Source organism: Nothoprocta perdicaria, unplaced genomic scaffold (genome assembly GCF_003342845.1).
Source record: "Nothoprocta perdicaria isolate Ctin4 unplaced genomic scaffold, notPer1 scaffold_20, whole genome shotgun sequence".
NCBI classification, from domain to species: Eukaryota; Metazoa; Chordata; class Aves; order Tinamiformes; family Tinamidae; genus Nothoprocta; species Nothoprocta perdicaria.
The window spans coordinates 2,581,947-2,609,742 of record NW_020455205.1 but is presented as its reverse complement, the minus strand read 5'-3'; the positions used below and the strand labels follow the sequence as shown (position 1 = coordinate 2,609,742).

The window sequence follows — 27,796 nt, the reverse complement described above, 5'->3', positions numbered from 1 at the left end:
CTACAATGGGGGTTRCTCAGACCTCCCCTCTCGCCTTTGTGGTCTGAGAGGTGCAGAAAGACAATCCCGACGGTGAAGGGAGGGCTGGAAGGAAAGCAGTACGGCTGCTCCTGCCGCTGCAGTGACCGCACAAAGCCGGGCCTGGGGCAGCGTGACCCTCACCCTGACTCCGGGAGCTGGCAGGGATGGGTGCTTGTCCCACGGCAGGAGAAAACCCGGGGGAAATCAAATGGGGAGAAGAAAGGGGCAAGTTTCTGTCAGTGGAAAAGATGAAGAATCCTTGTTGGGATAGAAACCTGTCCTCTCTACAGCCCCATGGAAGTGAGAGCTTGGACAACCGAAAGGAGTGGACAAAGGTGGGGAAGCTCCTGAGAAGGATGGGCCTGTGAAGGAAAGCTTGAGTGTTATTCCTTTGGCTCTGTGCTTGGAGGGCCCCCGCTCGGCGCTACAGCGGATCTCCGGGTGTGCGCGGGAGAGCCGCGCGCGGCCCCGCTCCCCGAGGGCGGCCCCGCTCCCCGAGGGCGGCCCCGCTCCCCGAGCTCGGCGCCGCTCTGCGGGACCCCGCGCCGGGCCCCGCTCCGCACAGGTAAGCGGCCCCGCCGGGACGGCCAATGGCGGGGCCCGCCCGCCGCCGCCAGCCAATGGGAGCGCGCCTGGCCGCGGCCCCATGGAAATGTGCCCGGTGGGCAGCCAATGGGCGTCGGGCGGCGCGGCGCTTTATCAGCTGCCAGGGCGGGCGGCGCGGAGCGCAGCGCAGCGGAGCGCAGCGGGCCGCGGCCTCCCCGCGGCGGCAGCAGCAGCGGCAGCAGCATGGCCGGTCTGGGCGGCGGCCCCGCCGCCTTCGGGCGCTGCACGCACGCCGTGGTGCGCGCGCTGCCCGAGTCGCTGTGCCGGCAGGCGCTGCGCTCCGCGCCGGGCCCCGACGTGGACTTCGCCCGCGCCGAGCGCGAGCACCAGCTCTACGTGGGCGTGCTGAAGAGCAAGCTGGGGCTGCAGGTGCTGGAGCTGCCGGCCGACGAGAGCCTGCCCGACTGCGTCTTCGTGGAGGACGCGGCCGTGGTGTGCGAGGAGACGGCGCTGCTGACCCGCCCGGGCGCGCCCAGCCGCAGGAAGGAGGTGCGGGGGAGCGCGGCCGGGGCGGCGGCGGGCCCGGCCCGGCCCTGCCCTGCCCGGCCCTGCCCAGCCCCTCCCCGGCGGCGCGAGCGCGGCCCGCGGCCCTGCAACCGCCGCGAGCGACCGTTAAACGGCCGGGGGGAGGGGCGGCGGCGCGGCCGGGGAAATGGCCGAGGCAGGTGGGCGGCGGGGCGGGACCGGCCGCCATCGGCCGCGGCTCGGGCTGTGGCTCGGGCCCCGGCCCGCGCCTTTGCCGGGCTCGCCCCGTGCCGGGGAGCGGCCGCAGCGCGGGACGGTGCTCGGGTGCTCTTGGGTGCCCGTCCCGGGTCCGTGGCGTGGGCGCTTCCTTCAGGAAGCTCCTTGCAGGTGGCTCTGGCACCAGCCCCGGTGCTGTTGGCCCTGGCGCGCCTGGCGTTAGCCTGGGTGTCCTTGCTCCTCGTGCTGCCTTGCTGTGCACCCGCCGCGTGTCCCTGGGGATGGGAGCTAGCGGGGTGCAGGGCTGCACCTAACAGATAGGTGTAAGGGGTACACTGCTGCAGGAGCACTTCTGCTTTGGGTTTAGAAAAATGGATGTACGTAGTGTTTTTGTTTGTTTGGGGGTTTGTTTTCCCCTTCTTAACCTACTTGGTCTCACCATGAACCATWACATGCAAGAGTGAATGTGCCGGTCACCCAATTATCTCTCTTCCTAGGAGTGATAGGAGCAGCAGATAAAACAGCTTTCAATTAATCTGTTCCAATCTGCAATGCCACCATAACAGCAAAACGCTTTCTGTGGTAGCCCTTGGCTTGTCTCTGCCAGTTCCCGTCCTCTCCGTGCTCCCATAGCCCGTGCTGTGACCCRCGGGCCCTACCTGTCGTGGCTGTGAGCATGTGGCTGGGTCAGTAGCTCAAGTGAAACCCTAACAATGCTCAAAGTTGCTCACAGYGCAATGGGGACTGTCTTCATGGCTCCTGTCTTCTTGATTCAGTGTCTTCGTTTAAAAATAATAAAGCTTACTTGCCCGAGTGTTTTGTCCATCAGTGTAAGCCTGAGACATTGCACAGATTTTCCTGTGGTCCTTTCCCTTGGCTTGCTAGTACGCAGCTGTGTGGCTCCCATTGCCCTGTGGACGTAACTGGCCCTTGGAGCAATTGCTCGTGTTTAGAATTTACCCCTCTGTGTAAATGTACCAAGTGTGTGCTAAAATACAAGTGTGTGTTTGGGAGGAAGGAACGTGCTGCTTAGAGCCCAGCAGGTACCCAGGAAGGTGGAGGGGCATCTCTTACACTAATGGGAATGATGGCACTGCCAGGAGGTGGGAGGACTTGACTAAAGCATCAGCTGAAGGAAAGGGGAGTATCTCTTTCCCTTCTGAGGTCTCAAATTGTGCCAATGCAAAGTGAATTTCAAAGGGCAAGATGTGGTGGTGGAATTGAATACAGTGTTGGCTCTAACAATTGGTGAAACYGTTTGAGGGGCAGTAAAGAAATGAACAAGCCTGGAACAAGAAAGCAAAGGACACGGGGTCATTTATAAAAAGAAGCAGATTGTTTCTCCCTGCTGCTTTCGGTGTCATTGATTATTCTGGCACTGCAAAGGTAGTGGAAAAAGATGTATAACCCAAGGTTGCAAGAGGGGTGGTGATCTCTGAAGTTCAGAGATGGGGGGTTGCCAGACTCTTGAGTGAAACAGTGTTGGATGTGAGCACCTGGTATCATTAATCCTCTTTGGGGATTAACAGCAGCTAATTGAGCACCCAAGTAACGGCTTTGTTTTACCTGCCTGATATTTGTAATAGGCAATATATAAAATTTAATTTTTCCATTAACAAAAGCCACAAGATGTGACATTTACTTCTGTAATCCCAAATATTTTAAATTGTTTTAACCATAATTAGATGTTATTTCCTGGCATGCACAAAGATTTAAAAAACTGTGCTGTAGGGGATGCATATGGTAACAATTTATCTTTAAATTACAGACTTTATTGTCAGCTTGAGAATAATACAAAATCCATTAGGTTTGTTTTCTGTTTTTTTGCTTGGCCCATATATGCTTGGCCTGACACCAGGTTTCTTATCCATCAGTTACCTGCTTTGAATGAAATAGTTAAAAAGCGATTTGAAGTAAAGCCCAAATGTGGCATATTCTTGCCTGGAACAGCAGAACAGATTTATTTCTTTCATTATCCAGACATACTTACAAATCTAAAGAAGAGAAAAAGCTTTGAAGCATAATTTGAACCTTATTTGTTTTCTTGGATGATGAGGCAATCCCTGTCATTTCTTTTTGTGAATGAGAAAAAAAAAATCCTCTTAAAATTATAATAATGCATGACACTGCAGTATATTATATTGTTTGTCTGATCGTGTAACTCTTAATTATTTATAATAACTCTTCTTCWGCAACATCATTACAACCCTGCTCTGTGGAGACGGAAGAGGAGGTGATCGGGAGCGGGGCCCTGTCTGCGGGGCGACTCCCGGTCGCTCTGAGCGCCGCAGCTGCCGTGGCTGCAGCTCTAGCTTTGCTGCCCCTGGGGATGTCCCCCTGGGGACCAGCCCTTGGTCCTTTCCCCTGCTCCCTCGTAGAGCGGGCAGGCCTGGGTCTGCTGTGTGTTGGGCACTGGTTGTGTTCAGCAAGCCTGCTTGGAGGGGTTGCAGTGACCGGGCTGTGGTTTGAAAACAATGAGAAGAAAGTAGAGCCGAGGCTCTAGGGCGACCAAACCTCTATGTCAGTGTTTCRCCTGGACCTTGGCTTGCTGGAGTGGCAGGTCTGATGTTTGTCTCCTATGGTGGCAAATGTCTGTGCTACTCTGCTTTTCCYAAAGTGTTCCCCAAGGAACAGTGTTGTTTCTTACAGTTTCCTGACTCCRTCGAGATTCCTTTGTTCGCCTCCCTATTTTTCACTCTTCTTGGATGTATATGGTGCAATGGTTTGGCCAGGCCAACTGCTAAGCCTGCAGCTACTCCAGATATTCAGTGTGGGGTGCCCCTTCCTGAGCAACCTATTGAGAATCCATATCTGCAACATCCAGGAGAAGTTGCTGTTTGAGATTTCTCTCCAGGCTTTGAATCCTCCACTGAGACTCTTGTTGGAATTTTATGAAAAAAAAAGTTGCTAAGAGGCCACTTACAGGATCTGTCGTGCTTAATATCTTTATCGGGCACCTGGAAGAGGTGCAGCCCCAAATTYGGCAGGAGCAGGTAATATGCTTGAAGAGCAGACTGAGAGAAGAGAGAGAAGCTAGGCAGAGAGCAATGGGCTGGTGGGAACCTGATGAAAATCAGTAGGCATAAAGGAAAGGAGGATCCCCTGGCTAGGTGGGGACAGTTCTGCAGAAAGACCCTGTTGACCCACAAGCTGAACAGGAGCCAGCAGCATGTGGTGGCTGGGCTGTCGTGTACTCTGCACCTTCACGGACAGTCACCATATCTAGAGGGCTTATGTCCTGATGAGTCCCCAGTTGGAAGGTTAGAAGCATGAAGCCCTGTGAAAGCAATTGGGCTGTGTTTCTTTGTGCTGTTTCCAGGAGTCTTGGCTCCCACCTCAGCTGGTTCTGGTTCAGGCAGCTTGATATTGGTAGGAACCAAGTGCATTATCACTCACATGTTCTGCTGCATGACAGAAGGGGAGAGAACGGAGACAGTCTGCGTACAAAACCACTTCTCATATTCTTTTTATATAACATAAGCTTAAACCCATGAATATTTGAACAGTGCAATTGATACATGCTTGGCTTAATCCAGTTAATGTAAAGAAAACCACCTAGTGAGCACGCACCGCTGACCCAAGCTGTTCTGTAGCACAATGATGTTGCCTTGGCTGGCCTCATAGCCAGATTTGGCTTGCCAATCTTGTCCTGCTTTAGGTCATCTCCAAGCAGGTTAACTGTTTACCTGACTTATTTGCAGAGTGGGCAGGAGTAGTGTAGAGTGGGAGGATAGGGATGGATGATTTTATTTTTGTACCAAATTCCTGTGAAGAATTAACAGACAAGGGCTTGTGTCCAGCTTAGAGGGCTGGAAGCCTGATCAGACCAGTAAAAGATGAAGGACATGGGGTCTGTGCAGGTGCACCTTGAAGACAACARTTGAAGGTGCGGCTGGAGCAGCTCTGTGCCGGCTGCATAACAGCCTGTCTGCCTGATGTGTGTGACCTGAGCAACTCTGTCCATCTCCTGCATTTCGTGTTACTGAAAACTATAATGCAATATTTAAAACTGTTGCATGTAGGGTTTTTTTCTGACTATTCAAAAGAGTAGCTTATATTCTGCTTTAATAAATAGGAAAAAATGCTTTTTCTACTGTAAAAATGACAAACATTTCCACTTTCAGATATCATCCTATCCTTAGTGTAGGATAGTATTTTTAATATTCTTTAGACATTTAAGACTTGTCTTCATAGGGATGATGACTGATGAAAAATTAGTCATGCATTTAATGGCTTGTTTGCAAAAATCAAGCCCATATTTCAAAGCATTATGCTTCTGTGCAGAGAAGTCTGTATAAACAAGCCCTTAAACTTATGTTTATTGAGTTTCGAGCACCATTTTATTGTGGGTTGAAAGAGAATCTCAGGTTTTACTGGCTAGCATGGTAAAAAGAASAAAGCGGGGATTGCCAGGCACCTATCTGCTGGCTTTGGAGTCTTTCTGCTCTTCCTTCCTAATCCCTGCCTTTTTATTTGATTGAGATCAATTACTATAGCATTGCATGTACCAGCCAAATCAATACAATAGTTAGTAAGAGCATCGATTGAGTTTTCAGGCTTTATCAGTGCTGTTGGCTACTCTTTCAACACCATTGGATCCTTTACTGGTTGTCTGTTTGTAACAAAATGAAAATCTGGAGTTACATTGGTTTTTGCTCCACACTGCTGTAGGAAAAGAGTTAAATTTGGTCATGCTCAGTCCTTACTGGGAAATAACCCAGTATTTTTTTAGCAGAGTAGAAAAATTAGTCATGCATTTAATGGTAGGTTTGCAAAAGTCAGATACTTTCTTCAAGGCATTATGTTTCTGTGTTCTGAACTTATTTAAAAATTTATAGTTCCTRGGGAGTTTGGGTTTTATCAAAAAGATAAAGGCTTTTAAAGCAAGCCAGAGGTAGATTATTAATGCAGATAAACTGATGTTTTGTTCAGCTGTGTGCAGTCACCAATGCCCTCAAAGTTCAAGTTGAGTAATTTCAATTGAAATGTTGTGGTTGCTGATCAGATTGCCAATTTCAGAATCTTTTGTTCTAACAATATGTTTTCAAATGTTGATTCCTTTCGTATAAACTCTTCATGTCACCTTCTGCACACAACAGGGTTAGTGGCTGAGAAGAGCTTTCATCAGCACATTGCTCTTACTGCATAAATTGCCGTGGCATGCCTGGGATAGTATTAAATGGCATTTCTACCATTTCTTTGCTCAAGCAGACAGATGAAAATCCCAAAGTTCAGCTAAATGCACCCCTGTGAATGGGGCCCTGTGCTTGTGRCTGAGAAGTGATTCCTGCATTTCAGGAACAGCCCCACAACCATGGTGAAGCTCTGGGGTGGCCAGTGGAGATAATGCAGTGTAGAACGCAGGTGGTGGCTGTTGTGGAGTGGCAGCACCCTCTGGTCAGCGACACTGCCTGTTCTGTGGCTCCCAAGGGCACTGCAGGCAGCACAGCTGGCTCAGGGCAAACGCTCCAGCTGGGGCACAAGGCTCAGAGAGGCTCTTCTGTCCAGCGAGTAGGGCTCATTTCTGAAAACACCCTGGCAGGGTATTCAAAATGTTGAATATCTGCCAGTAGCAAGATGACTGCCCCCCTTTCCCTCTGTAGATGCAGCAGGGCAAAATAATGCCTATTACAAACTGGTAGAAGAGCTAGTTTCAAGAGAAGCAAATTTCTGGCTCTGTTATCTCTTGAAATTAGTTTTTTTTGGATTGTTTTATAGCATGTGATAATGTAAGAACCCGTTTTTGAACAAAAACATAAAAGATACTGCCCTGGGTTGTCATTGTATTGTTTTCAGTTTTACTTCTCAATTTGTTTTTCAGAAACAATCAGACTTAGACTAAAATTGGATGCAATATATGTACCTGGCTTTGATTGTCTCTTTCGCAGCAGCATTGTATGGTGAATGAGATTATTCRATTAAGAGATGGAGCTATCTTCACCAAAGCACGTGCTGTTCAGAGGTGTGTGCGGTGGCTTGTGCGTCTCTCCAGGAGCAAGCAGGAGCTGCGCATCACAGGGTGCGGAAGGCAACCAAGAGACCTGGCATATCAGAGTCTACACTGGTGTCATCTTTCATTTATTTTTAGATTTAATTTCCAGCGTTTTCCTATTAACATATAAATTAACCAGCAAGTCTTGCCCCCGACAGCAGGGCGGGATGGTCAGGAGCCTGTGGAAGTGCAGTCTTGATGAGCAGGGGTCGCGCATGCGAGGCTCTCGCTRAGCAGCCTGCTGTGCAAGCAGGTCTGACTTGGAGCTGTGGTGCTGCCCTGGCCGCCCGTGTAGCAGCTGCTGCCTCCTGTTTGTGCGTTGATCCCAGTCCGTACTGCTGGGTGCTGTGTGTCACTGCCTAAAGAGAGGCTGTACCAAGGACTGTGCTTTTTCAGCTTCAATTTTTGCTGCTGTGATCAGATTTAATGAAAATATATAATGAAAGAGCTTCTAGTYAGATCAATAAAGGTGGCTCGTATTCATTATAATTGGTTTCTATCTATAGAACTGTAACATACAATCTTTAAGGACAATCCTAGCAGCAGATTGAACTTCCATTCATCCAAACAGAGGCTTTTTTTTGCATCAAGTTCTTCTGGAATATCTCAAGACTAGAGGAGTCAAAAAAAAAAAAAAAAACAACAACAACAAAACCAAAACAGAACCTAAATCAGAGTTTATTTGTCGTCAATAGAAACTGGTTATTATTTTGCAAGTCAACTGTCACCTTTTGCACTTTACCTTTGTTCCAGTACTTGTGATAAATACGATTGCTTACAGTTTGAGCAAGATCAGTGGTTAATGGTTCCGAATAATCTTATTTCCTTAAAGTGAACAGAGCCTGCTATACTGTTTCCCTCGTACATGGTTTCCCTCGTACATTCTCTTTCCTTCCTTCTACCCCAAGGTACTTTTGCATGGACTGTCAGACTGAACATAAATCTTTCTGTAATAACTGCTTCATTTAAAAGTGCAGTAAGATCTACTGTTAGCTGCCACTGCTGGAATTTTCTTCTAAAGACCGAAAGTGAGGTTCTAATGTTCTCCCTATATGTTGACTGATTGATTTCAATCCTGTGCACCTTTCAAACCTGCAGCACCCTATGCACCCTGCCRAAGAGGTCCCTGTGCTCTGGCTCATGTCGGGGTCTGCCAGACCTGAGGGTGGCAGAGCATGGTGCGGGATGTGGAGCAGCTTTCGCTCATTCCAGCTTGGCCTGGTGCTTTTCTGGGATGCTTGGATACAACCTGCAAWGTTCCCCTTGCTGAGTTTTCTCATGTGGTGCCAGTAGCACTAGCAGCAGCTGCTCCCAGCTCTGTGCCAGGACACACACACGCACGGGAAGGAGCRTGTATCTTTGCTTCCCCCATCCTCTTACAAGCTCCCACTCAAAGTCAGCTCTGGTCCCATGGTTTTCTACCTAAGACTCTCTGTTACCATCTGCATCTCTGAGTTGGCCTCCCGCAAGCCCTGTCTGTCTGCTCCCACAAGTGCTGCCACCTGAGCCAGGATCCCTGCCTGTGCCATGAACCTCTCCTCATGCAGCCTGTGGCTCCCCCCCTGCTGGGCTCCAAGGAGCTTCCCACAGGAAGCATGGGAGGCGGGAGCAACCTCTCATACCCCATGTGCTGCTGACTGCACCCATACGAGCCTGTGTTAGTGTCCAGGGTGAGTACGTGTCCTTGGCGGGCGGTAACCTGTGCAGCAGCTCCAGACCTGCCTGTCACTTCATTGTCACAGTTCCTACCRTGCTGTTAGCTTGCTTGCCTCTGAACCTATGAGCAAGCCTTCCAAGGCTTCAAAAGATGTGCAATGCTCATTTCAAGGTCCTTCACTTTAGGAAGATGTGCATCTCTTATAGAATGTTAATCCTCTGGCAACAGCCATGACCCAGGTGGCCAGGTATTCCTTAATCTTTTATTTCCATTATCTCTTGAACATTTGCATTTCTCTGTGGCTTCTGCAGGAATCCTCTGGCACTGAGCCTGAAGCACAGAACCTTCCAAATTCTAGCATTAAGTCCTTTGTGCTCATTTGTTGTCCCAGTGCTGCATCTTGCCAAGCTCTCACCAGTTCTATACTGATAATTTTATAGAAGGCTATTAAGGCTTTGTGTGAAACTAGTGCAATGCTCTTGATGCTCATCCAAGAAAATGAGTCTCAGCTCTGTCTGCAGACAGGCTGGTGCATTTTAAGATCTACTTATAACATAGAAGCATAAATGTGGTAGAGGCAGTAACTTMTGGTTTGTTTTGACTTTGGTCTAGTCAAAGGCCCTCTTGGAACAAGTAGCTCTGAGTCCAGTTGTGTTGCACCTTAGTGAGGTAACCAGGGCACACGGCGCCTAAGTCGGTGCTCAGCAAGAAAGACTACTTTTTTATTTWAAAAAAACTTAGTTTCTACCAGTACTGTTACTTTTTCTTTGCTCGTTTCTCAGTAGCGGCTGTGGAACAGATATTCAGACTCTACCATCGACACATCACRGTTCCTCTGAAGAGACTGCAGGAAAAGACCACGTAGGGAGCTTTAATTGACATAACTCTATTCATATGCAGAATATTTTGTGAGTTTTAGGGCATAAATTAACCCAGGGAAATTGTATGTGTGCTTCTGCGTAAGCTCAGATTTTTAGAGGTTTTCTGTTGTCTTTGTTAGAAGTCTCCTAGTGAATGRTGTTGAGTTAAAAATGCTGATGAGGCTGTTAAATGTCTGACCTGCAGCATAAGGCACCTATACATAGTAGAGTCTCCATTACCCAAGACCATGGAGACGTCTGTTTAGAACTGTCTGCTCTTGTGCAAGGCTTGCAGACATTAATGGCTGCAGAGAACATGTTCCTACTAAGAAAGTCATTACTGTGATCAGTAATTACTGATCATTAAGTGCAARACAGAAACGAGTCTGTTTTGAAATAGGAGCACATCTCTGCTCAAAGTGAGAACTATGGAGCAAAGGAATCTGTTCATATCAGCCTTACCCAGCAGTAAGCATTGGGTAATCATGATTCTAAGGCAAAGATAAATGATGCTCCCACACCAACTGAAAATATCTTTTCTTTTGTAGTACTGTTAGAGTTTTCTTTTAAGAAGGGCTTAAATGAAGTTTTTCATAGCTGAGATGTACAGTAAGTCAGGGCTTGAACTGAGCTGAGGCAACTGCTCACACAAGGCAGATGATTACACTCAGATATGTTGTTATTCTGTTATTCTCAGGCAATAGCAAACCCAAGCAAGTATGTCAAACTTGATTTGTGGGTGAGCCYTAAACTTCAATTTCTTATGTTTCAGTAGAAAATCAGTATTTGACACTATATTGAGAAAATGCATTAAGAAAAACTGGGACTTGTGCTAGGAGAGCACAGAAAGAGCTGAAGAGAAAGCAGTGTGTTGGAAAGCTAATAGAAAGTGATGAACATTTGGGTGGAGGAGTGCATGAATTGGGTACCTCTGTGTTTCCTGCTGACGCTGATGTCCTCTCCAAGTTTACCCTTTTTTGGAAGGTGCTATGAGCTGACTCACATAGCTGTATACATTCATATACATTCAGGAACTTCTAAATGCAGTGCTTTCACAGGGCACATTAGGCAAGTAAGTTCTAAGTTATTCTGGACCCTCTTCCATATCCCTTGTCTGCAATGGTTTGWTAAGTACTTGGGGAATCCTGTTCAAGTGTTGCAGAGAAGGCCTGTTTTAGTGTAGCTTCTAGAATAAGTCGGGCTTTATATGATTTGGCTGTTGCTCTGACTGATCTTTGTCCAATAAGTCTGGATCCTGTTGGCTGATATGAAATGTTCCTATGGAGGGAATAATCTGAAAGTGAAAACCTCATTAATTCATTGGGAAAAGAAATCAGTGTAGAGCTGACTGATGGAGTCCAGGTCCTATATGAAGAAAAGGAGGGAGTGTGATCTGATGGTCTGTAGTGGAGAGAGTCTTTAGGAGCACTTTGGCCATCGTAATGTGTCCTGCACCTTCATTCATGCCAGCAAGTTTCCCCACGGAACTCCAGTCCATATAAATGGAGCTTCATTAGTGCGGCACAGCAATCTGTTGTTACTGCAACCTTAAAACTAAGGAGTTTAACTTGTTAGTTTTATTTTATGACAGTATCCTTGCCTCTGGGGCACGGGGTTAGGCAGTTTCCCATCTACATGGGCGTTTTCCAACCTTTCTTAAATACTATATGCCTCCACTATTACTAAAATRTCAGTTTTTGACTTGATTTATTATRATTATGTTAATTTCTGGTCACCCATCTTGGAGACACAAGAGTAAATGGGAAAGGTGAAGGAGAAGACCTGGCTACAGTACAGAACTGCTCTCGGTGAGGTGAATATAATTAGATTAAATCTCTTCAGCTCAGAAAGCTCTATTTATGGAAGGAGTAGAGAGCTTTATAGCATCTTAAATGSTATGGAGAAAACAAATGGAGAATGATAGTACAAAAGCTTGATGACATCCAGAGAAATGCCCAGGCAGCAAATTCAAGCAGAAGGAAGTACTTTGTCATGCAACGCACAACTGAGCCGTGAAATTCATTGCCAGGATGTCACAGGGGCCAAAAGTACAGCTGGATGTAAATTAAGAGGAGAGATCCATTAATAGCTGTTCAACATTTTGATCCAGGTGCAATATCTGGCTTGGGAAGTACATACACTGCCTCTTACCATAAGCTAGGGAAAGTATAGCAGAGAAAGAATCTTTCTATACTTGTCCTCCTTCTGTTATTCTTTCTTTAAGCTGCCAATACTGGCTGCTGCTAAGTCAGGCTATGTGGAAGCATAGATCTCCGTGACCCAGTTAGGAMGTTGGTGTGCTCTGAATGTGCTTTAGTGCTGCTTGCTGTTCAGCAGACTTGCTGTGAATCGCTTGCTGTCATCCTGGAGGTCGGCGGCAGCACAGGCGCTGCAGTTTGGATGGCATTTCTGTGGGCCTGTTCCTCTGCAGTCCCGCAATAATCTCACCATTGTTTCTGTCCTACCAGGCTGCATTTGGGCTTAATCAAGTGGCATAAACTGAAATTGTTGTTAGCACTAGAAATGGATGCTCTGAGGTCAGATGTTAATTTTTTCTTCTCTGCTTCAGTATATTCATCCTAGCACAGATACTAGAAATGTAGCAATTCCACTATTAAGACCATCTGAGATATCCTTTTATACTGTTGACAGTTTTTCCCCAACTTAGCTGGTCAGATTAACCCTAAGAAACAGTGTGCGCTTTGTAAAGCAGAGGTTTCTCGTTGAGGAATGTTGTTTCTGGCTTTCCCCATCAGCTGTGAAAACACATTGCCATCCAAGCTTTGCAAAGCGATTCTTAGAAAGGCCTAGCAATGAATACTTGGCATACAGAGTTTTGATATATTGGGAGCCAGGCTTTTCGTTCTGGAAGAGAGTGTCCTAGAGGAGGCCCTGGACAAATGGGTTTCATGGGGGGAGCCCTCCTAGGGCTAATAAGATCTATATTGCCATAGGGAAGCTGATGGCAATTGATAACCTGACAGTTTGTGCTGTGGAGGTTGAGTTCAGGGCAGACGTTTTCTTAACAGACTGATATGAACTAAGCGAGCTTGAAAATACCAGTATTGGTGGGAGGAAAAGCTGTTTCCAGAACACAAATAGCTGTTGGGAGAAGGTGCCCTCTCTTCTGCGCCACATCCCTGCTCCGCAGCTAATCGGATCACTGGAGTTGCAGGCTACAACAGCTGGTCTTCTAGTCTATAAACAGCAGACACGCAGGAACCGTTTTTAGGTAGGTTTGATAAATGGCAGGCTGCCTGGAATAGCATGCACCTTATCCGTGATAATGCCAGGAACAGTCTGAAAGCCCTTTCTTCCAGAGAAGATGCAAGSTTAGGTAGCCTTGCCTGGATCCAGAGCTGTTGGTTATGGAGTGCTTTGTCACTTTTTTTTGCTTTTTTTTTCCATCTGAAAAGCAGGACTTTGACAGGASCGGGAATGCGGCTGCTCTCCCAAGACCATGTTCCCGCAGTCCCTGTGCCCGGCACTTCGCGTGGAAGCCGTGACCTCGGCGCTTGAATTCTGGCACAGCTGTCAGCTGCCACCAGAAACTGCCAAAAAGCTTTTGTGTAGTTGAAATGTGCTCTGTCCACACTTGATTTTAAGGACTAAAGATACTACTTGTAATTCTGTGCACAGTTTCTCAAATTTTAACTTTGTTTCCACTTTGCTTATTTTCTTTGAGCTCTTTTTAAGATTGCTGCACGCAGCCAGACGCCCAGCTGTAGCCCTGAGGGATCTCAGCCCTTCCAAGCATGCCACAGCACTCCTGAAGCTTTTTAACCTTCGGTCTGTATTGCTCTGGGATGGAATGTAAGCAAAGGACTGCAGTTAACAACAGTGTGTAAGGCCTCATTCAGATGTGTACAAATACTAAGTTCATGTCTAAAGCTACTGTCCTGTTTTTCATTCCTGGAATAAGATTCACTAAATGCCTGCAGTATCTCACGTGAAGTGCTCTGCTGCTAAGAAACTGAGCTTCCCAGAGAACAGTGCTGGAAGCCGACATTGACCTTTAGCCTYGCAGAATATATACTCACCATCACTTTAAGTATTTGAACACATGGAATGGAATGCAGTCTTGGGCCTAAGAGAAGGGATCCAGTATGGGAAAGGACCTACATATATCCATTAAGGGAGTATAACTGCTGGCTGGCTGATCTGAGAAGCTGGCGTAACCTGGAGCAGGGAGGGATGTGGGTGAGCTGCTTAAGGAACTGGATATAGATCTAGCTGACAGTTTCAATCAGGATGTAGTGAAAGGATAAGGACAGATGATGGCTGTCTGCATGTGGTGCTGGGATTCAAGAAAAGGAGTATGGTCTGGGGTTTTTTCCCCTTTTTTTTCTTTAATGCACATCCTCTATCTGTGATGTAAATCTGTAAGCAGCTAGGAATTAATCTACTAAGGTGCCAGTGCTTGATTTGGAACCTGTAATTAGTGTCTTTAACTTGAAGCATTTATACCCTCTCCTGCATAGTCTGCTTGCTTAGTGTACCTCCGGGCTGATCCTGTAATCATGTTTTTCAGGATGGGAAAGTCTGGCCTGAAGGAGCTGTTGTCAAGATGATATGGTTTTAGCTTTAAGGCAGTTTTGTGCGCTAAACAATAACAAGGAGACTTCAGGCTGTAGTGCAGTTCCTGCATGAGTGTGTGGTTAACAATAGAACATGCCTGTATGGCAATGTTATTTGCAGTAATAATAAAGAATTCTGCAGGGGGTTTCAAGATGGAGCTAAATGCATTTGGAACATAAATGTTTAAAGAAAACTTRCCTTTGTTACTTGTTAACCAGGGATGGGAGAAGCTCTTGAGTCAGAGATAACTGTGGCTGAGGCCGGCAGCACGATCCTTTTCGAGTGCTTAATGTGCCTAAATGACATCCTGCAGCCTGTGTCATCCAGCCCCGGCCAAGCTCAATGCTTAGCATTTTGGAAGGGCAGACCTCTCTACTGCTGAGTCTGTAAGTTATTTAGGAGCTCAACCCAGCCTTAGGTTGAGAAATTCTGGACTGTATTTCTAAAAAGATCCTTAAAGCTTGAACTGCCAGTGTATTCAGATTTTTTAAGAGGTATTTCCATCACCACTTCTCTGTTTTTGCTGCTTTAAGTTAAGCATGAGACAGGGATGTTTAGGAGATGGGAGTGGTATGTTTGAGAGCRTCTCAAGCTGTGACTGCTGCTCAGCAACTAACGTTGTAGAAAGCTGACTCTCAGGTGAATATTTGAAAACTCTTGAAGGTCACTGGTGAAAGGAGTCAGGAACTTCCCTAATGTGCAGTGTTGTCCTTCACTTTGTGCAGACTTCAAATTTAGGTAGTCTGGGCTCAACTACAAGGCGAGACCTAACATGATGAGAGGACTTGTCTGAGGAAATGTGAATTTCCAGGCTGGCTTTTTCCCCAGCTGGCCAACGAGAACTGCATTGATCCAGCAGTGATGCCTAGATAGATGCTTGCTGAAAAGCAGATGCTGTAATGAACCAAGTGTAGYAAGAACTTTCTATGAAATGTCATTTACACTGGAAAAAAAAGAGATCCTTGTCCAGCTATAGTTCAGGCCAACAGAGTAATTCAGTAGAAAAGTGTGGAAACTTTGGCTGCCTCTGTCATGAGTTGCACTTTTCAGAACGTGAGATCTTTGGGTCTTGCATGAGGCTCCTCATACAGCACACTGGCCKCCCTTCTTGTTTTCACAAACTAGGCTATCTTGATAGAAGCGCTTGCTGGAGGCGCTCCAGGGCTYGCGGAAAGCTACATCAGTGTGCTGGGAGGGCCAGAGTCATTTGCTCTTTCTGTAATGCTCCACTTCCCTGGAGCAAGCTGCCTTCATGTCCCCCCGGGCCGTTACACTTGCAGGCTGCTTTCTGCGAAACACATTTCAGTGATACCTTTAGTACTGTGGATTCCAGATTAACTTAAATCTCGGTGAAAATTGAATCTTTTAAAATGGAAGCCAACCAGACACCAATTGAAGCATAGAGAGGAGCCRAGTTATTTTAAAACTCTAGAAATTAAAAGGCTGATTTTTCTCACTTGCATTCCTGCCTCTTGGCCTGCGTGAGGAGTGGGAGTGCCAGAGTGCAGCGGGAGCGTCTGCTGCTGCAGTGAGTCTGGGCGGCCCCGCGCAGGAAGCGCTGGAGAGCGCCTGTCCCGGGAGGCTACGGCCCGCGCCGAGCGCTGCTGCTGCGCGCTGCTGCCGCCCTGAGCTGCCAGTGGCACCCAGAGAGGCATCTCTGGAGAAGGGCAATGAGAAACTGTAGGAGGGCTGGGCGGCAGAGGTAGGCAGAGGTGCCTTTCTTTTGTGTTCAAAACAAAAGAAACGGATGCAGAAAGTAATCTTGTRTCGTCTCCTTCTGCTTCCAGGGATGGAAATAGAGCCAACTTCCTGTACTCATCSGGAGCTCTTTTGCTGCGATTGGTTTGATAGTGATTTTGGTGTCTCATTGGTTTGAAGGGACCTAAATCAGCCCTGTGGTTCACAATGTCTTTTTCTAGACTTGTAGTTAAGGAATTTTTCACAGTCTGGGCCAGCCCTCCAGCTTTCCACGCTGTCATGTGCAAAGCTGCGCTGGCAGGTGACGGAGGCRCTGCAGCAAGATGACTAGTGTTTTAACCCCCTTGTCCAATAGACTCGTTCCTTGCTGGCTCCATTTCAAGGCTATTTAAAAAGCTGTAGCCAGTCTATGCTGCCGTTTTCAGCCTTATTGCTCCTAGTGGAGCTGTAACAGTGGGAAACTTTAAAGGAAAAAGACATAATGGAAACTGATTAGAAAAGTAAAGGAAAAAGTCTTGGGATACAATAAAACATTCCCCAAGGAAAGGAAGGGGGTTAGGTGAGGCCTCAAAAGGCATGCGCTTTATCACAGCAGGACAGGAAATAGCTTTGGATAATTCTTCATTGCTCCATTCATAACCTGGTTTGTACCTCATTAACTTTTGCTTAATGCTTTTTTTTCCCCTTCTTCTAAAATCCAGGGTAGTTTATTCCCACTGAAGTCGATGTGAAGAGTCATTCAGCCCTGAGCACATGAATCCTCTCATGCAAATTAAACAGGAGAAGCTCCTAGGATTGCTCATTCTGAAGAGATGAGAAGCATGTTGAGGCTGTCCTGATGATGTATGCTTTATTTACTCCATTTCCACTGAAGCTACAATAAGCTTCCTGGAGATGCCTTTTCCATGATGCTTGCACTGTTGTTTTATTGAACACATAAATAATAACCCCTGTGAAACCAGTTGCAAACCTTAACTTCGCTACTGACTGTTTTAAGCGGTAGATTGTCAAAAGCCGCTCTGTTATGAAAGGAAGTCTGTAAAAGCTCCACGGTTTAAAATGTACCCAATTATTTAAGATCTTGAAGATTTTTCTCTGAGTTATTCTCCCTTTACCTAACATACTTCTGGTTTTGTTAACTGCTGTTCTGCAGTGCCAAAATTACATTTCAGGTATTTTAAACTGAACTTAATTATATCCTTTAGAAAAGACAGCTGGGGTTTTGTCTTGCTGATGAAGCCTAATTTGAATGACTTTTCCTCATCAAGCCTGTTTTAATTAAAGATTCATTGTGCTCTAAATAATGTAAGAATGGAGATGCAGAAGTATCCTTTGGGCAGCCAGCTGCAGAAAGGAAGGAATTAACCTGTTCCTCAGCAATGACAGATAGGGATAAAAAGTTGTGGGTTTAAAATGCAGCAATTAAGTTTCAGGTTAGATATGAAAAATAGGAGGGACAGTGAAGTGTTAGGGTAGGTTGTCTAGGTGTGTGAGGGCTTTGTGGCCCTTGGAGACCTGTAGGAACATGGCAGAAATGCTCCTGGGGCATGAGCTTGGCCTGCTCATCCAGAGGGTGGGAGGAAAGACCCGGGGCTGTTTTTTGCTACCCTGKGGCTCCCCCATATGTCTCTTTAGTTGCTCTTACTCTGTTATGGAGCTGAGATGGCATCTGTGTGACTGTCCCTGGGCTGCCTATTAATGACTCTTAGACTGATGTGTAAACATTCTTGCACAGATCTTAACTGTGTAAGAGAAAGGAAAAGTGGCATCCTTTAAAAAGATATTTATTTCCAACCATTTTGCCTGAAGTTAAATCATGAAGAAATATTTTTGTGAACTGAACAAGGAGATCAGCTTGTAACAGCTCTGGAACACTGAAAGCTGAAAACTTGAAAGAGAAGATGACAAATAAATGGTCACAGAGATCAGCATGCTATGTCTAGCTCTGCTTATTGCAGACAGCACGAGCAAGAGGTTTGACTTTTGCAGCCTTCCGTGAAGCCTGTGTGTTTAGGAACCAGTGGGTCTGTGGCCCGACTGAGGGTGCAGCACCTCCGGAAGGGATAATGAAACAGCCTGAAGTGGCGCGGATGGTCTGAGCAGGGAGCGCTGGGCTGGGACTGGTGCCACGGGATGTGAGAACTGTGTGAAGAGAGGAGGGCAGGAGGATGTAGAACCTCGGCTGCTGGAGGAGGTGGTGACAGGCGACCATGCAGCAAAATGCTTGGTGTGATTCCCACAAGTAGTGCCGCGGAGCCGCTGGAGTGCCTGCACAGGCGGGGATGAAGAGCGGCGTGTAGGTTTTGCTTGAAATGAGCGAAGGATTTAGTGGATTTTATTTGTATTTGAAAGCAGCAATAACTTATATGAAGAGAGTCATTTCATACAAATCTGAGAAGGATAAAAAGTTGTGGCAAATCTCATAGTCTGGAGATAAATTGCAGGCTATACTTAAAACACATTTTGTATTCTTTCTGAATGCCTGTTGACCTTTTCTGGCCAATCAAGGGAGGAAATCTCAAATGAAGAAAGAAACCATCAGAAAGTGCAGCATCTCAGGTCAGAATTGCCATTCTGTGAGGAGCCTACTAAAAACTGTGCTATCTGTTGTTTGCAGGCTGAGTCTCTTTCCTCAAAACTCTTGCCCGTTTGGGTTGGCCTTTTGGCTAAATCATATAGCCAGGTTTTGCTTTTTGTACAGGGAACAATAAAGCAGCAGGTGGAGGAGAGGCTCTTGCCTGGGGTGAGCGCGTCGTGGCCCTTCATCTTGTTCCTCAGAACCCGAGGGTGTCRGGAGCTGCCGGCCATGGAACCGCGGGCAGGCCCAGTGCAGGGCCCTGCTCCAGGACTGTGCCCGACAGCTCCGGCTGCCCACGCGGCCTCTGCTCCCACAGTTCCTGCCCCGTCTCCCGCACGGAGACGTGGGGCCTTGTGTGCGTCTGCTGCAGATGGCAGCTCCGCTGTGCCACAGGGCTGCGGGAGGAGGCATTAATTGCTGTGAGAGCACTTGAAAGGTGCTGTTTACATGCCAAGTATTTGTTGATGTGACTCTGGATTTCAGTTGCGATTGAGAAGAGAAATGTAATTAAGCACTTTAGGTCTATAATTTGAGTGGTTTCAAAGCAAGTGGCTGGTTCTGTCAATCTCTGCTCTTTTATTTTTGTGGTGTTTTCACATTTTTGGGATGTAGCTACACACTGAATTCATATTGGCTTGATTTGTCTGTTTTTTGCCTTTAATCCAAAAGGGGTGATTAGACATTGGAGTCTGACTGACTTCCTGTATAACCGGCCGTTGACTGTCATCATTCCCCTCTGCTGAGCCAGATTGCTTGCATGTGACCAYATTCACAAATCTTAACACTACAAGGCTTATTCCTTCTGTCCTGTTATGTAAGCAAAATTCCTTGGAAATAACCATATGGAATGTCGATCTAAACGGTGAGTTTCTGCACTCCRCTCAGCGTGATTTCTTGTGTGTGTTCTACATGGAAATGGCCAACCATTTGCAGGAGAAATCAAAGCACTGACATATAAATCTTCCAAGTGATGCACTGAAATAGAGTATATTCCTGAGCTGGCTTTACTGTCTCTCGGAGCCCAAGATCTCTCGCAGCTCTTTGCACCAGTTTCTTGGCCGAGCTGGTGGTTTGTGCGTGAGTTTGGCTGGGTCGTAGGATCTTTCAGCTGAGGCTGCAGGTCAGAAGGGGCCCAGTGGCCTCCTCTCGTACAGGTGGGTTTGTGGCAAATACCTGACTTGCACCCTAGATGCAAGGGGAAGTTCTGGTTTCCTCGCAGATGACAGCGATGCTTTTGCCTCTCACCTGTGTCCAGGTGAACGTAGGAGTGCGTGTGAGCCCTTGGGTGCGCTGCTCCTCGCGCCCTGCCTTCCCTGGGCGCTGCCCCAGGGGCCCAGCCAGCAGCAAAGCTGCCGCGCTCCGAGCGTTGCTGCGGGCACTCGCGTGGCTCTGCTTAGACGGCAGGCTGGAAAGAACTTGCAGGAAACAGTGCTGCTGCTTTGGGAAAATCAGTGTCTGAACCTCCTCAGGATGGTGTGAGCTTAGAGGTTTCCTTAACAGACAGAAGAAAATACAAAAGTACTGTTTTTCTGATGGTTKTTCAGGCCTCGTATAATCTGTCATCTAGTGTCCTACGAAGCATCTTTATCTGTGAAATGTTTCATCCGCTCTTCTCGGACATTTTTTTTAAAGACCTGTTACTTTGGATGCAAAATTGCTGTTTCATAAACTATTAAAAATGTTAGGATCTCCCTTAGCTTACAAAAGCTTTGCAAAACGTGCATATCTTTGGCTGAGAGAAGTGTATTGTGTATGTAGATACAGAGTTTTATATATATATAAATATATATATATAAAATAAATATATATATATAAAACTCTGTGGAGTTTAATATATATACTCTGTGGAGTATATATATTTTTATATATATATAAAAAATTGCTAAAGGTTACTATTTCATTATGGATGATACTCCAGTTGTTATTTATTACTGCAGGGAACTGCTCTTTCATGGCAGTGTCTGCTGAGAGTGGAGTTCATCATTGAAAAGTATTTTTTGGTCATGATCCAGCCAGATTTTAAATCTGGTCCCCCAAAGTTAGGAAGAAGAGTGCCCTAAATTATGACACTAGCCAACTTTTTAAAATAGCATGGTGTGTTTGCTGTGCACCTTTCTCTTTCATCCTTATCCCTGACTATATTCCAGGACATCTTGTGGAAAAAAGGAAAAGTTGTTTCCTCTAGAACTGGCTGTTTTTCTTCCTGTRGATTTTTTTTACCCTCCCCCTCTACTCTGAAGTTAAATAGGAAAACACAAAGTATGCAGTATTTCTGCTGCAGAGTTAAATATTGATGAAGATTAAGGTACATTAAATGACTGAGGAAATTCATGGGATAGGAATAAAAACAAACAAAACCCAGAAAATTTAAAAAAAAATCAAGTGCATGAATAGCTCTTTATCTTTCTACTTTCCTGTGTAGCTTCCAATAAAATGTTTCAGCATCTTGATAGAAATGTTCCAGGTTTCTTGAGTTGGGGACAAGGAAGTGCTGTACAGYAACCGTTACTGGGGGGAAAATGTTCTGTGCTCTGTTGGTCTTGGATTCCCTCGCAGTATTTTTGTTCCAGATGTTAAACTGTTATTTTTTCAGAAGCCTTGTTAAGTTGCCAGAACATTAGATTTTTCGAAGGATTTTCCGAACCCCAGCTGATTATCCCAACATGCAGGAATCCGAGCTTGGGCTTGGCTCAGGGCGCCGCAGCAGCTGCAGATGCGTGTGCAGGCCGAGGTTCCCGCGCCATCATCGCCTGCCCTTATACGGTCAAACGGGAGCGAGCGAGTCCTGCTTTGCTGCTCCTCCAGCACCGCGATTCACGTCGACCGTCGAGCAACAGGCGCTCGACTACAGGTGCCATCGACAACAGGCGCTGAACTCGCCGAGCTCCCCACAGCGGCACCAGGCCGCGGCGCTGGGGCTGGTAGCAGAGCTCCCCAAAGAGCAGCAGCAACTCGAGCATGGAAAAAACTACATTCCGTGTGCCTGGCTTGCAGCAAAGGAGAGCCTGTTCCGAGCTCGTGAGGGGCCACCGGACCTTTGTGTGTTTTGTTTCTAAATATTTCAGCACTTCTTTAGCTCACAGTATGCGGTGATGCTGGCGGTGCGTGGCACTGATCACATGCTACTGCTCGATTTACATCAAGTGCTGGGTTCTCCCTGCACCGTAGTTCCCTTTTTATCAGTAGTGCCTGTGCCATGACATTCCTGTGGTCTCAGTGCTGGGGGTTTTCAGCCCTTTCATCTCATCTGTGTGGAAATAGATGGAAAAGTTGCTAGGCTCTGGTTTGTCTACCAGGATTGGATCGGTGTTGTCTCCCTGAAAGTCAATGGGAAACTTCTCTCTACAAAAGCAATAAATGTCTGCTTGGTACCTGTTCTTCTCTTCATCTGCCTAATTTTCATCTTAGTGCCTTTACAGGGACTTACCACTACAGTATTTTTGCACTTAATGTATCTTCCCAGCACTGGCTGCAGCTCCCCTGCTGCCTCTGTTGTGCTTTGAAGGGTTCTCAGTCCCTGCAAGTGGAAACCGGTGACTATCCCAGCATTAAAGACAGCGTGGAGCTCGGTAGGCTCAAATTCCTTTCCCAAACCACAGCCTCTTTTTAGAGGCAAAGTCTGCCAGCCAAGTCAGGGCGCTTGGCTCCTCTGCGCCAAAGAAAGCGGCTCRTTTAGCCAAGCATGTCTGCTTTACCTGGAAAAGGGCTGCTTAAGGTCTTCTCAGTAGAGCTGCTCTGTGGAATGTGAGTGATCCTAGGATCGCTAATGACTGGAGCAACGCGGGGCTTCTAGGACACTGTGGAGATGGTAAACAGATTTAGTGTGCTATGTCCTGCTTTTAATAATCTCAGTTCCTGGGCCTGAGCCTGGTCAATAATAACTGTTAGGCTCATTTCAGGGAATGATACAGACCTAAAACATACTGTGCTATACCTTCATTACACTAAYGGATTAGGGCAGTCTGTGTGTAGAGGATGTTTAGCCTTGAAAAGTCTTGTGTGCGTGGGTGTCCTCGATGGTCCGCGCAGTTCTTGTACCTTTGTCTTCAATGTAGTAACCTTCCCAGCCCTCCTGTGAGCAAAGGAGGTCCCGCTATCCTGGCTTACACGGGTGGGCTAGAGGAGCTGGAAGACTCGGTGAAGATTCTGCCRGAGAGGGGCTTGGGCAGGTCCCTCTGGGTTGCTGGCTGGCCATGAATCCTTTCACTTGAGTGAGTGCCGGAGTTGGGGTCCAGATCTACTGAAAAGATGGCAGAGYGGATGGCTTAGAGGGGCCTGTGGTCGTAAGTGGGATTTTTTTCCAGTGGGTCACAAAGTGGGCTGTTGCTGGAGAAATTTCAGATTGTGTTTTATCCAAAAAGGGCAAAAGTGTGAACTCCAATGTGTTGTGAATATTGATGTCTCAAGGAAGGGATGATGAAAAGCAAAGTCTAGGATGTAAAATATGAGCAAATTTGATGAAGAAATTAGTATAAGGCATCCTTGGAATGAAAAGCTTTTTGAACCCCACAGCTCAGATTTGCAGGGGAGACCACCAGCACCCTTTGCTATACTGGCATTCAAGTGGGGCTGGGGTGGGCAAAGAGCTCTCCGAATCTAGGGAACTGATCCTCCTCCTGACTGCATATTTTATTGGGGCATTTGGTGGACTACAGAGGAAAAAACACAGTTGTGATTAATGGTTGTAGCAGAAATGGAAGGCTCTGTGATTTATCCTCTGTCAGTTTATGCTCTCACAATATGGGACTAATTTCAACAGTGCTTTTCCTGTTTTCTTTATTTTCTGTGGTGTTTCATCAAGGGTTTGCTCAAGTCTGTTCTTGTGTATTAAGATGGATGTGGAGCTCATACAGGAAGCTCTTCCAAAGAACCTGAAATTCTAGTGAAATGGGTCAGTGAAGGCAGAACCGYGGCTGCAGGCACAAGAACCTTGTCCTCATTGCTGTTGTCCTTGTCCCATCCTGCTTGGGAGCTGGGCCCAGCCCTCTGCTGGGCTTTTGGGAGCAAGGGGGAGAGCGCAGGACTGCTCCGGGATGGCCATTTGCACCGGCCTTGGTCGCTTCCTGTTATTCCAGTGTGACTCATGGATTACACGGAGCCCGTAAATATTTAAATGGACGGTGAAAGCTGGGCCCCACAGCAGTAGGTGTAAGATTAAGCCTGGCTCTTAATCAGCGTGACTCTTGACTCCTGCCATTACTGTCCTCCCAAGTCTCTTCCTTTTTGCCCTTCAGAGGAAGAAAAAAAGCCGCTTATTTACACAAACTGTAATGGATTTTAGCAGTTTTCTTTGAAAGGTGCCGTTATTCGAATTAAGTGAAAATAACTACAGAAAAGTATCAGTTCTCATAAAATCAAGATGTTACTGTTCGATTGTATTTCCAGACGGCAGCGAGCTGTTGGAATGCATGCAGTTTAACTTTCCTCTATGATATAATAGTTTAAAAGAGATCAGGGTACATTTTACCATAGTGTCTAGCAATGTGAGTTTATTCAGCCTCTTGGCAGACAGTTCTGCTCACTCCGGCTCAACCCGTGAATCATCCTTTGTTGGCCGATTCCCCTCTAGTTGCTAAGAGCTCTGTCAAGTGCATTCTGAGGCTTAATTCTCCATTTGCTTCTAAGAAGGGCTAAATGTATTAAATTGGAACATGTCACATCCTTCCTAAACAAGCAATTAAAGTGCTGCTCCGAGTCTGTCGGATGAAGGGAAGAGAAGGGGCTAGGAACAGCTGGGAGATTTAACATTGGTCGTCTCCGTCTGGGAACTCTACACTTATTGCATGTTGGATTTTCACAACTTGATGCATAGTGGAAAGAGAGAGAGGAGGGAGGCATTAAAAAGTAGAATTCGCAAAAGGGCCTGTTTTTCAGTGTCCTTATATAAACCTCTTAAAATGAGCTAATGCTAGTTCACAAAGTGTAATTTTTAGTAATGGAAAGACAATACGTCAGTGTTTCCCAAGCCGCTCTGCCCCACGCCCCCTCCCAGGCGAACTCTGCCGCTTGTCCTCCTCCTCTTCCTCCTCCTCCCCTGCTCTCCTGGGCTCGGCAGCGCTGCAGCACGGAGAGCAGATGCCGCGGGGCTTGATTCAATCTACCCTTTCCGTACCCTTTGAATGTTCCTGTTCTTTAAGCACGCGAGCAGGAGTGGCAGGTACGCRGCACTCCGAGATATCCTGAACCGCCGAGTCGGTCTTAAATAGCTACAAGCATTTGCAGGGAGACCTTTTACTCCCCACGAAGACGACTGGCCCATTTGCCAGTAGTAAACCTAGTACGTCATCTGTTTCTGAGAGTGTACTATTGCYGGTGTAGGGATGTGTGGGAGCAGTTTAAAAATATATTTAAAAGGAAAAAAAAAAGCTCCTTTATTCAAGACTTGAAGGTTAACTTGTCCCTAACATTATGTTGTTTGCATTGGCATTAGTTTCCCATCCAGCTCAGCATCCCCTTCTTTCCTTTCACTGAATGAGGAAGAAAACTCGTTGAGTCACAGTTTGGCAGCCGGGTTTTTGTGGCGCGTGGAGCAGTGGCAGCTCTGGGCGYAGCCTCCTCCTRTCCTGCCCTCCTCAGCCTCACACCATGCAGCTCCTGGGTACAGCCTTCCTCCCGTMCTGCCCTCCTCAGCCTCACACCGGGCAGGTGTTTGCTGAACACTGTCCACCCCCAAGCTTGGGCTGGGAGGCCAGCAGGGGCAGTTGTGACAACGCGGTGTCCCTGTCTGTGTAGTGTAGGCCACAGGACTTCCCAGAGCTACAAGGGTTTCAGGCTAGAGCTGGAGAGCTGGGGAAAAATCAGCCCAAATTGACTTGGGGGGGGGAAGATCAAAAAAAAAGAAAAAAAAAAAAAAAAAAAAAAAAACAGGGAAAGAGCTTAGTACAGTCTTGCTAAGTTATCTCGGTGTCTGATCATCATCTTTTTAAATATAAAAGTATAAAAGTAATATCCCTGTATCTTCTTGATATTACTAGTTCAGATTCAGCTTGTAGATACTGCATTTTGTTAAAMCCTTGTGTCAGACTTTGTACATGATTGAAGGTCTTTTAATCTTCTCTTTGATCAGCTACATGGTTTGGGCTTCGTGAATCCTGCTTTGATTCAGGTTTTGGAAATTATGCCTTTCTCGTGGCTCTTCTGACATATCCATGTGCARTGGACATGGTGTTTGGGAGCAGTTGTGACCATGTCACATCCTAACAGTCAAATTTTTAGCTCCTCTGCAGTTTTCTTTACTTGCATGTTTGAAGATCTCTCTTTAAGTTAGAAGGCACGACCTGGACCTGTGCTCAGATGATGATCATCTAATTTCTGATTACTGAATTAGTAGAAGTAGACACATGGTGCATCCTTTAAACGCGTCCAGAAATCTTTGCTCCCAGCCCTATGCTCTCAAAAGGGAGCATATTACAGTGTGCCCTGTTCCCTTGAGCCCTTCTGTGATCTGCAGCCTCTGCCGGCACTTGCCCTATTCACCATGTAACATTTCTTCTGCCATTCCCAGTGATGGTTTTGCTTTCCTAGGCTACGTGAGGGGAGGTTGATTAGCACTATGCCAGTGCATTGCCATTTGAAACGCACCTATTCAACAGTGATTTTAAGTCATAYGCAAACACATTTCATCTTGTCAAATTTGCATTGCGGAGGCAGGTACCGAGGCATATCTGTCATTACCAGTTACATCAAGACTATCACCCCTATTGACTGAAGTTATAAATTCATCCAAACCTCTACCAGACTAGACAAGATTGATTTTCTATAAACACATGTTCATTGATATTAATTATTTTAACTTCCTTCAAGTCTTATTAATCCCCATCAGTAATTTTTTCAAAATGTCCTGGCATTCACCTCAGGTTGCAAGGGTTTATGGGCGCTGTGCTGAGCTCCTCTTTAGATGCTGATCATCCTCACCCGCTGCTTTAGAAAGTTTTTAGTAACTGCTCTTTGACATCCTCCTGCCTTTGTAGCTGGAAAGAAAATTACTCTCCAAAATGCAATATGAATATTTGACTGGCTTTTTCCTAAATGCAGAGCCTAACTTTAATGTGTTTATCTTCTTGGTCTCAATACTGGAAATTCTACCCTTTCTAATGAATCAATACCATGTTTCTCATATGGAAAAGAAAAGGCTGGGATTGAGATGGGGAAGCCCTTCTGATTTTTGGTTCTGCTGTGCAGAGGTCACTAGGTCCTTGTTTTTGAGTTCTCTTAATTTTTAAAATGTTACACTATGGTTTCTTTTTCTTTTTTTTTTTTTTTTTTTGGGGGGGGGACTTAATTTCCCCTCTACAGCAATTAATGTGACCATTATATTAGATTCTTAATTACCTGTAGTATTTTCCTCATATGTGGATGTGGGGTTTCTGGAACTCTAGTGATGCAAATTTTCTGCTTTCTGGCTTGACTCATAACTATTTCTGCTTTGTGAAAATAATGCTTTGAAAATTACTGGTTTGTGTGTTCATTAGGTAACTGCTTTTGCCCATTAAGGACTCATTTTTGTCTATGAATTTTTCACTTTTTAGTGAATTTTAGCTTCACCACTTTATGTGCAATAGACAAGAGCATGGAGTGTTATCAGTACTCTGACCAAATGAACGTACCTTTACATTGGTACCTGCTAAAGGCTTTTCAGGAGCACCACTTTTTCTGGCCATTGCAGTGGGTGGGCTCGGGAGGAGAAGCTGCATTTCTCCCTTCAAGCATCCAACAGGTTTGGTGCCTTCCAGTGCACTGGAGACTTGTTTGCTGCAGTCAGCCCATCACTGTGATCAGGTGCAGGATGAGTGTGCAAGATGCGCAGCAGAACAGCGTATTCCCTCTGCTCTCACCTCGCAGGCTGTGCATGTTTCTGCGTCCTTTCCTTGCTGTTGTGCCCTACAGCTCACTAGCCAAAGGGCCAGGCAAACAAGCTTGCCAACCTTTCTGCGAGGAACTGACCCCTCGTGGGACCTCAGAAGTGTTAAGCAGTAGAGCAGCATGCTGAGACATTTTAAAATGCCCTGCCCTCTACCAAGAGGGCAGCAGTCGCTGTTAGCCYGAGTTTGCACTTCCCTGCTGTGCCGGGCTGGTGGCAGCGCTGGGGGAGACGCTTCCCACGTGGCAGGCGGCCTCGCGAGGGG

General features: G+C 46.5%; 1 protein-coding gene across 1 annotated transcript in view; it reads left to right on the top strand.

Annotated features, from left to right (window-relative positions):
* The first annotated feature begins 805 nt into the window (after positions 1–805).
* DDAH1 (dimethylarginine dimethylaminohydrolase 1) overlaps positions 806–27,796 on the top strand; it is a 56,996-nt gene continuing 30,005 nt past the window's right edge. The window contains exon 1 of the mRNA XM_026037895.1: positions 806–1,116. Coding sequence (XP_025893680.1) covers positions 811–1,116 — 306 coding nt within the window. The 5' untranslated portion in view covers positions 806–810. The remainder of the gene's footprint in view (positions 1,117–27,796) is intronic.